The sequence below is a fragment of the Gallinula chloropus genome (genome assembly GCF_964237585.1).
Source record: "Gallinula chloropus genome assembly, chromosome: 3".
Classification (NCBI taxonomy): Eukaryota; Metazoa; Chordata; class Aves; order Gruiformes; family Rallidae; genus Gallinula; species Gallinula chloropus.
Genome location: NC_140087.1, coordinates 45230565 through 45240721, shown reverse-complemented (window position 1 = coordinate 45240721; position 10157 = coordinate 45230565). Strand labels below are relative to the sequence as shown.

Genomic DNA, 10157 nt, shown 5'->3' with positions numbered 1-10157 from the left:
TTAGCCATGAGCCTTTGGGCTATAGACTACGGGGTAAAAAGCAAGGCAAAAATGTTGTTTGCCTTGATATTTGTTTTCTTCTTTTCGTCTTTCACATCTTGCACTTGCACTTCAGAGCTGGTTTCAGTGCAAATGAGACACATTTTGCTGCACACTTCAACCTTTTTAAAAAACGAAAATTAGACAGCATTACAATTTTGCAACCCATGGCAGGGAATGAAAATGAGCATTCAGACACTTCAGTGCCTAATTACCAGAAGATAAATGGACATAAAATTATTAAGCAAAAGAATCTGAACACCATCAAAAGCAATAAATGTTCCATAGGAAATGAATTTGGTAAATTTTAAGGGCGTTATAATTAATCATCATGACTTGTTCATGAATTATAACTTGTTCTGCACTCAGCTACAATTACTTTGATTCAATGCTTTTTATCAGTGAATAAAGTTATTAAATTCCATTTAACTATCTAAAGCAATTTGCAAGATCTAAACACTCAAATATCTCTCCTGTTCATCTCTTTCAGTTCACTTCTCCCATCCAGCTTTTTATGAGTCACTGAATCTTTTCTAAATCCCAAACACATTTGGGTGACTAGCTTACTTACAAAACAACAACTGTAAAAAGAGGGACTCATACTGGATTATTAAATTGATTACTGTAAACCTAAGTTTGTATAAAAAGCCTTTTAAAAACTTATTTATGCACGACTTTCTCAAATCATTGCTGAAGGGCTGGTATTGACCTGCAAAGGGAAGGCACTCTTCAGTCCCTGTTGCCACAGAACTTGCCTTCTGAAGGCCTCAAAAAATGCTTTAGCTATTAATGAATCCAGAATGTCATAAGGAAATTACTTCTTACCTAAAAAACAGCATTACATTTCTGTCATGAGCACAGTAACTCAAAATGCCATATTATTTTTAAAGGCTTTTGAAGTTGGAAATGCCTTTTGGCTTTCATCTGCTTTCTTCACTGACAGGAGGGAAAAAGTAGGGAAGTGGAATGGTCTGGAAACAGCATAATTAGGTCTGTAAGAGACATAAGAAACGTTGCTGTGGGGGGAAGAGAACATGGTATTTCCAACAGAAAAATGCATAACAGATACCAGAAGATCAGCTGATAGGGAAAACGTGTCATCACCTGCACATTGGGATGGGGTGAATAGAGCTATCAGCACAGAAAAGCCTTTCTGGCCCTCTGGTGGAACACCGGCATGTCAATCTCTGCCTTGGAAAATAAAGCCACATGGGGCACTTTCTCTTCATGCACTCATAGCACACAGAAAATGTTTTGGTGATAAATATAAAACTACATGGTGTGAAAATGTGGCTTGTGCCACCAGTCTTTTGACTGAGAAACCTCTTCTGGAAGACGGAGACAAGCTGGTGCTACAAGCCTTCTTTCCTTCGCACCAGGCAAAGCCAGGGGAAGGAAATCGGTGCCACATCTGTAAGACCTGGCCAAAAACCCAAAACAGTTTGCCAAAAGAGTATGCATTGCCTCATCCAATCCTGGATTTGCAAAGAAGAGGCTGGCAGGATCTTCACTATGTGAAGGCAAGTGGGTGCACAGGCCATTGGGGGAAACCAGACTGCCTTCCCAGCTCGGGGGCAGAGCCACCCCTGTCGCTCTGAGCACCCTTTCTAACACAGCAGCAGAACACCTGAACTGGGCCAGAGTGGTGTAAGGACATCATCACACCTCCTGACAACACACCCCTCAGCTCTGGGCCTCTGGGGCTCAGGGGGCTCCTTCTCCTTTCACATAGCCACCTCCCTAGGACTGAGAAGCCACAGGAAATATTAACAGATCAAAGCTGCTGCAATTCACCCTTGGGAAAAAAGCCAGGGAGCCACTGCCATTGTGGGGCAGAGGGCTGTCTCAGGAAACCACACAATTCAGAGAGGCCACATGGATGGCAAACATGAGGCTGGAAGGCAAACCGAACTGGCCACCCCCTTTCTGACTGACAGCATTGGAAATTCCACCAAGGGGTTCAAGTCTTGTTGCCCTGAAGCTCTGCTCCAGGTTTCACACTAAAGGTTTCACTTTCCCACAGGACGTAACTAAAAGCTGAGGCAAATACAGAAAGTCTAAAATTTGGAATATGACTATTTACACTCAAGATTTTATCTAAAAGTATACCACCAGTTTCCACCAGCCACCAAGGGCTGTACTCCAGACCTCACCAAAGTATACTCTTGAGAACAGACTCTGAAATGTCTGTCACTCCTCTCACCACCACCTGATACTCAATTCCACTTCTTGTGTCTCATCTGGGAGTAAAAAGACCCCATTTGATAGGTTGTAGAGCTCCCCATTTAAAAAAAAATTCCTTTTATTATGGCAACTGCTCCACTTCCTCAACTGCTTTCACTTTCTTTTTATTTTTTTTATAGTGGAGATATTGAACTAAGAAACTACATTTCAAATTACTTACTGGTATAAACTCTAGTGCCTGTGGGATACAGGTGCTGCTCACTGTACTTTGACTCTGCATTTGCTAGATATAACACCTGCAATAACTGGGAATGAAATGAAGTTTAAAGCAGTGGCCTCTCTTTGAGATTGCACATATTTTTTAATTTATATGTCTCTGTGACCCAAGACGGGTATTTGGAAAAATCTTTGTCTATGGCAAGGCAATAATGCAATCCTCATCATCAGTACAGGCTGGGAGATGATGTGCTGGAGAGCGGCCCGGCAGTGAAGGACTGAGGGGTGCTGGCAGAGGAGAAGCTTGACACGAGCTGACAATGTGCGCTCGCAACCCCGGCAGCAGGTCGAGGGAGGTGATTCTGCACCTCTATTTCACTCTCCCTGAGACCCCTCCTCAAGTACTGTGTCCAGTTCTGGAGTCCCCGATGTAAGAAGGACATGGAGCTGTTGGAATGGGACCAGGAGGGCCATGAAGATGATTAGAGGGCTGGAGCATCTTTCCTATGAAGACAAGCTGAGAGAATTGGGCTTGTTCAGCCTGGAGAAGGCTCCAGGGAGATCTTATAGTGACCCTCCAGTAACTGAAGGGGCCTACAGGAAAGCTGGAGAGGGACTTTTTAGAAGGGCATGTAGTGATAGTACAAGGAGAATGCTTTTAAATTGGTAGGGGGTGGATTTAGATTGGATACTGGGAAGAAATTCTTCACTGTGAGGGTGGGGAGGGACTGGCACAGGTTGCCTGAGGAAGTGGTGGATACCTCCTCCCAGGCAGTGTTCAGTGCTGGGTTAGATGGGGCCTTCAGCAGCCTGGTCTAGTGAGACGTGTCCGTGCCCATGGCCGGGGGGTTGCAACTTGATGATCTTTAAGGTCCCTTCTAGCCCAAACCATTCTATGATAAGATTCTATGACAGTAAGTCTATTTAAACAACACTGAAAATGAAAAACTAAGTATGTGACTAAGCAGGCATATCTGAATTCTAAAAGAAAAGTTTCAAGGAGTTAATGACTCAGATCAAATAACCACTTTCTTCATCCTTCACTGAAGAAAGACCAGGTACAGACCAGAAGCACTATGTAACTGTTACTATAAGAAGAAAAAAAAAATCCCGTTGTACATATTAAGCAATTACCTTCTATTTATTCGTTAGCTTAACCCTTGAAAAAGGCCCCACACATTTACTGGAATGTACAAGTCTAGGGAACTCCAACATCCCTTTATAATCTCCTGTGTTTTCCTAGGCAGAGATCACAGTTCTCAACAAAGTGACAAAAAGGGTGCCAGGGAGTAAGAAGACTGGGGCTGCTCTGGAGAGGGCAGAGGCAGAAGCTCAGGGGAGCCTCAGGGGCCTTGCACCCATTGACCAGGGTGCAGTGATGATGTGTCTGGAGATGTCAGACGGAGACAAGCATTGGTGAGAGTCTACCCAAGCCCCAGACATCATAAGAGTGGTCATGGGTCCTTCCAGGAGATGGATCCAGTGCTGCAGAGAAGGTCCACGTGGGTGACAGGAATGCCCGCAGAGCTGCTCAGGGCAGAACTGGGGCTGCTCAGGGCAATTAAGGCCAATCAGTGCCCTCATGTTTCTGACAAAGTGTCATCTACATAGTGTGCTTTAGTACAATGGATACACATTCATACTAAAAGTGCTGGTGGTATGAAAAGCCTTATCAAAGACTGTAATGCTGTTGCTGGATTTTGGCTTCCGCATTACTGTTGTTTGAGTTTTTTTGCAACTTGTGCTTCTTTTTGATAATGTGAAATAATCTGACTGAGTATGAAGCTATTGATAAAAAGGAACAGTAAGCCTGCCAACCATACAAGTAAAAAAGTGTTATATCCTTTGAACTCCAGAAAGTAGGCAGGAGCGAGCCACAGGCCTTGTCCAACAAACCACAGAAAGAGCAGCAATACAGCACGGTGCCAGGACATCTTAACATTAGGCATTACAAGGGGCAAAAGGCAGAGATACCAGACAAAGTACTGAGATGTGCACACTTTGTTAAAGCTCACAAAAATGGCAGTGTGTAGGAAACAACAGAAGGCAAGGTCTCTGTAAAACGCTACAGATGCAACCAGCAGCAATAGCAGTTGTGGCAGGAAAGCTGCAAGCCCAAGGAAAAAACTCCATTTGCTCTCTGCTGTTAAGTACAACATATAGAAATAGGGAGAGAAGTTGTGACGGATATCCCTCCGGGTCAGGTGGTAGAGGTAGGCATGCTCCAAGAACTCCCAGCCATAGAGATGATAAAACGCACCAGTCAAAGCGGCCAGCACAGACCCAGCAACTGCTCCAAAGAGCAGCACGTCACGGTTCAGCATCTTTACAAAGAGCTGCCAGACGCACCCTACAAACGTAAGCTGTTCTCTCTGGTGACACCCTGAACCCACCGCCCCTTCCCCGCCGCACCGTCTGCTCTGCAGGTGGAGTGCGATGGGCAGCGCGTAGGTCAGCGGGTATATTTTCATGTGCACGGCCAGCCCGTAGCAGGCTGCGGCCTTCCCTATGCTCCCCACCTCCACGAAGTACAGGGTGGCGAGCACCAGCAGCGCGACCAGGGCCTCCGCATTGCCCCGGCTGGAGACGGCCATAGGCAGAGGGTTGAGGAGCCAGGCCACGGTGCAGCACCAGGAGGCCTGTCCGGCGGCGGCCCCTCGGTGCCGCAGTGCCCGGTAGGCGACGACGGCGGCCGCCAGGTCCCCTGCCACGAAGAGCAGCTTCCCGAAGGCCTCGGCGAGGAAGACGTTGGGCGCCAGGAGCCAGGCCAGGAGCGGGGTGTAGCGGTAGGTGGCCCGCCGGTAGGGCGACCGCCCCTCGGTCACCAGCCGCGCTGCGTCGGTGAAGACCCGGTAGTCGACGTCGGTGTACCGCACCCGCATGGCCCCGTCCTGGTAGAGGCCGTACAGCACCAGGCCCAGCCGCGCCAGCAGCGCCGCGCCCAGCGCCGCGCCAAGCGCCGGCCGCCCGCCCGCCATGGCCCCGCGGCGCCCGCCCGCGCGGCGGGGAGAGGATGCGGGGGGTGCAGGTCGCAGGGGGGGGTGCGGGGGGACACACACGACACAGTGGGGGGGGGGGAAGAGGGGAGGGGGGCGGGAAGAGGGGGGGGGCGGGAAGAAGACGCACTCGACCGACCACAATCCCGGCTTCCGCCTGTGCGCGAGGGGGGAAGACAGCATCGGGTATGCGCGCGGCCGCGGCGGCTTGCCAGGTGGTGACGCGTGCGCACTGTACACGCTGAAGCTATTGCCCTGCTGTGGGCGGCAGGGCGTCGCTGCGGCTTATCTCTTCAGGGGCGCTCGCCCGTCAGGGCTCCGTATCCGGGCGCTTCCCCCCCACGGGGGCTGAGGGATGTGGGCTAGAGTTGCCCTCCCCTGGCTCCTCCCCCGTCTCCCCTGCTGACACCCCCTCTTCCCCCTCTCCCCTGTACTGGCAGTGAGCGCGGTCCCGCGGCTTGGGGTCTCCCCATCCGTGCCCTCAGCGGCCGGGGACGGCGCGCAGCGGGCGCCCGCGGGGCTCCTGCGCGCAGGGAGGCGGCGTGTGCGGCAGCGGTTGAGTACGGAAAGGAGGAAGCGGAGCGCCGGTTCCTTGCCTTCTGCAAACGGCTGTGTTGTGGCTGGGCGTACGCGCTCTCTCTAAAGCACTTGCGTAAGCTTGCCTCCTCGGTGAGCTGCTCCTTTGCTTAGCTCAAAGGCAGCGCCGTGGCGATTCAAGCTTAGGAAGAGTTAGTTATAACGGAGAAACTAATCCCGCGGTACTTGGAGGGGGTTCCGTGTGGTTTTCAAGCACCCTGCCTGCCTGGGGAGCTGCTGCAGGTGGCAGCTCAGGTTTGAATGGCGGCTGGCTGAGAACCGGGCGCTTGCTGCCTGCCAGTACGACAGGCTTCCAGTTAGACCCGAGCAGGGTTTTGTTACTGGGGTTTTTTTTTTGGTTTGGTTTTTGTTTTTTTCTTTTTTAAGAGACACTTTATTCATCACAAAGTGTGCATTTGTTGGCTGGGTAGTTAATTCCAGCTGCGTTCTTTCTGCTGAATAGTTTCCTTCGGGAACGCTGTGGGAGCTGCAGCGGCGCTGGCTGGCGTCACTCGGAGAAGGATCTGCTTTTCTCCGGGCACACATCAGAGAACAGGGAGCAGAATCCTTACCTGTGGCACAGGGGTCTCGGAGGGTGGCCGAACTGCTAGGCTGTCCCGGGGGACAAAAGATGCTTCTGTTTGAGTGTACAAAGCTATTCAGTTTTATCTGTGCAGGCTGTTGTACTTTGCCATATAGGCTGAGGAATCCAATGGGAGGCACACAGTAACTAACCTGGAGAGTCAGTTTTTCCTTGGTCTGTATGGACCGTCAGCGGGATGTCTCCAACATGAAAGCTCAAGAGTCTTCTCCATTAACTCACCACGTGACATCATTAAGTCCTAAAACTGATGGTTAGGACATTTTTGGGATACAGCATGAGGACTGTTGCTCCTTTGTAAATAATTGCTTGCTAACTACTGCTGTTCTGCCTTAGAACAAAAAAGATTGATAATGCTGTTTTTTTCCTCCGTTTATGTATCAGGTATTATAGCGATTGGGATGCTTTTACAGAAGGTTAGATCACCTTATCCTTTGTTGTGCCCAAAATATCCTCTGGAAATGCTAGGAGGCAGAAACTTACTAAAATGACTGGGACTGAAATCACATGATACCCCATGGAACTGCAAGTCTGAACAAAAGTACCTATAAGTTTTTTTATTCAGGAAGGTTCTTGCTTACAAAGAACTGTTTGTGCTATCTGCCTGTTTCTCCCAGGATTGTTTGTGATTCTTCTGTTGCTTCTTTGGGTGAAATGTTTTTATTATTTTGTATAGAATTATGTTGTCCGATGAGAATGCATTGCAGTTTATTTGCTGAAGTGCCTAAGTTTAGTGATATTGGTTAAATAAATAAACTTAGGAGTTTACAGGTCTCAAATAATTTTTGTTTCTGACAGTCTGCTTTCAGGCAAATCTTTTATTCCCATCTGAAGTTAATAGAAGCTGTGAAGCTGTCTGTAGTGACTGTTTATCTGGATTCTAAAGGGGAAAAGGTAGGTAATTTAATTCTAAAGGGTTGTGAAGTTAATAAAACAGAAAAGCTACCTTAGCTGTTGTTGTATATACTGTGACTGTATGACATTGCCTGAACGGGGAAAAGAATTGATTTTCCTTATCAATAATTTAACATCTTGAAAATAAGCTTGAAGCTCTTCAGAGAATTAAGATTTGGCTCAAAAATGTGTTTGGCTTCAGATTTGATACCAGCTTGCTTAACCTGATTTGTCATTGCTGTAGACTTTAATGCAGGAAGGAGGGCAGTCTTATTAAAGTTATAAATCTGTTGTTCCTGTAAAATGCTTCTTTTATTTATACAAGCCACCAAGAGCCACTTTTAGAAAATGCTGGGAGATAAAAAATAACAGAACTGCTGGGACTGAAGCTGATTGATTCCTGTGCACATGAAGATACAACCTGTATGAAGGAAAGGGTGGATAAAATGTTAACTGTGCATAAAATATTAACTAAATCGTTAATAACAGTACATCTATATAGATGTGCACATGAGTATAAATATGGTTTTTTTTATTACGTACCATGCATTTAGTTTACCCAGTCTCAAATGTGGTACTGTCAGATATTTTATAAACTGGGGTCACATCTGCATGTGTTTCTGTTGCGTGCTCATAAAAGGGGAAGGTAAGCCTGTTCTCAAGTGTTAACTTCTCACACCTTCATCTTCTATAATAGAAACTGCTTCAGCAGCACTGGGATGTATATGCCAGCAACTACCTCATGCTCTGTCATTACGTAAGACTTACACAGAAACAGTAGAAGTGCAGGTGAAAATAGAAGTGGGGCCTTGTTCTGCAAAGTGCTCTGTGGCCGGATGAAAGGAAGATTTTGCCATCTACAAAGCAAGGTACAGCTGGAGAGTGACAGTTGGTCAGTGAGGGAGAGTATAACAAGCTGGTTCCTGGCCAGTCAGGACCAGACATCACAGTCGGTCATGTACTTGCCTTTCAGGGGTTCGCTGTCTGTGCTACGGTAGGTAGAGGGTCGGTTTTGGGCAGGGATAAGCTGAGGTTGCTTTCACTGAAGAGCAAAGATGAACGTATCGTTAAAAACGAGATCCAGTGGATACGGTCTGGCTAAATGTTGGAGGGACTGACAGGTTGCATTTGAGAACTTGGAAGGCAAGAAGGAGGCTAGTGAAGGGGTGTGAAGAAGTTATCCATGAATTGGAAGGTGATTCTGGTAGCAGTGGTTTGAAGCAACATAAGGGAGACTAGTAGCGGTGCAAGGAAAGAGAGTTCTAGGTTGAGGTGAGAGTCTTACTAAAATTCAGGTGGCCTGAGGAGGCTAAATGGGCTTAAATATCTGAAAAGTTGTGGAAGGAAGAGCAGAAAGATGCTTCACAGGAGGCAGTCAGAGGATCCTTTCACATGTCATATTTTACCTCATTCCTCTGAGATCTCAGGGTGAGGTGCTTCTCATACAAGTCTCTTCTGCAGTTACCTGATTGTTAATGGTTAGGTATACTTCGAGGTTTTGTTGTTAAGAGATAAAATTTCATTATCATGACTAATAAAGGTTTTTAATAAATTGTCTAGTGGTATGTGTGCTGCAACATAGGTCTGTGTAAATGTAGAGGGAAAGCAGAGCATTCAAGATTTGTAGGATGGAAGACCTTGGGTGGTAATTGGTATATAGTCTTCAGACGTTTGAAAGGGGAGACTGCTGAGCTGTACTCTATTGGAGCTCACTTTTCATTTTCTTGGGCTTTGAACCCAGAATGTTTCCTTACATGAGAAATACTCCTGCCTAATATTTATTTATGAACTGTCAGTAAATTTTTGAGAAGGTGATTAGTACAATCTGTTTCTTGCAGCACATGAAATTTGATAGAAAGCGTGACTAACACTTATGTTAGATATTTTGGGCTTGATAAATTGTTTTTGCAAATATGATTGATGCCTTTCAAATATTTGTAGAGTGTTGAACTGTAGATATTATTGGCAAAAGGGAAGTATGGTGAAGACTGTGTAATGAAGCGATCATTTCTGCTTTAATACTGGAATGAATAATACAGGAGGTTTTGCAAAAATAAGATGAAAAAACACGTTGGAACTCTTCACAGAAGAAAATCACTATTACAGATAGAAGGCCACCACTATTCCCTTAAGCTTTTTCTGTTAATGTGTTTACTTAACACTGCTTGATAAATCTATACCCTTATTCACACATTATACTAAAAATGTGGCTATTCAGAGAATGTGATCTGACTTGTAGAGGAATTTTTTTTCCTACCGCATTATGGTTTTGCACAATATGTTTTAAATGGTGTTTGCAGAGTTCTGCGCACAGTGGTTATGCTGATTGTATGTCAGTGTGCTAGGCAAAATGCTGGCCCTTTGGGAAAAATAAGCACTGGATAAAAACGGTCTTTAGGGAAAGCTGTTTAAAATGAACATTTCAGAAAGAAAGACTGTGGCTGAGAAAACACATGTGGCAAGTTAGTCAGCCAGGAGAAGTCCCCTGAAGTATGACACTGGCCTAGGGAGAGATTCAAAAAAATCTGTCCTGTTTTGATTTAAGGTATCTTAAGTGTGATGTGGTAAAAAGGAGCCACCTGCCTCTGAGTTGTGCAGCACCCGGCTCTCTCGCTGGCTGGCTTGAAATGCCAAACAGAAGTGCCTTATCT

At 46.5% G+C, this 10157-nt stretch overlaps 1 protein-coding gene across 1 annotated transcript; it reads right to left on the bottom strand.

Moving 5' to 3' along the window:
• Positions 1–4151: 4151 nt before the first annotated feature.
• PIGM (phosphatidylinositol glycan anchor biosynthesis class M) lies at positions 4152–5417 on the bottom strand (the record flags this gene model as incomplete). The annotated part of the gene is made up of 1 exon (XM_084262594.1): positions 4152–5417. The coding sequence occupies one exon, from the start codon at positions 5415–5417 to the stop codon at positions 4152–4154; it is 1266 nt and encodes a 421-aa protein (XP_084118720.1).
• Positions 5418–10157: the final 4740 nt, after the last annotated feature.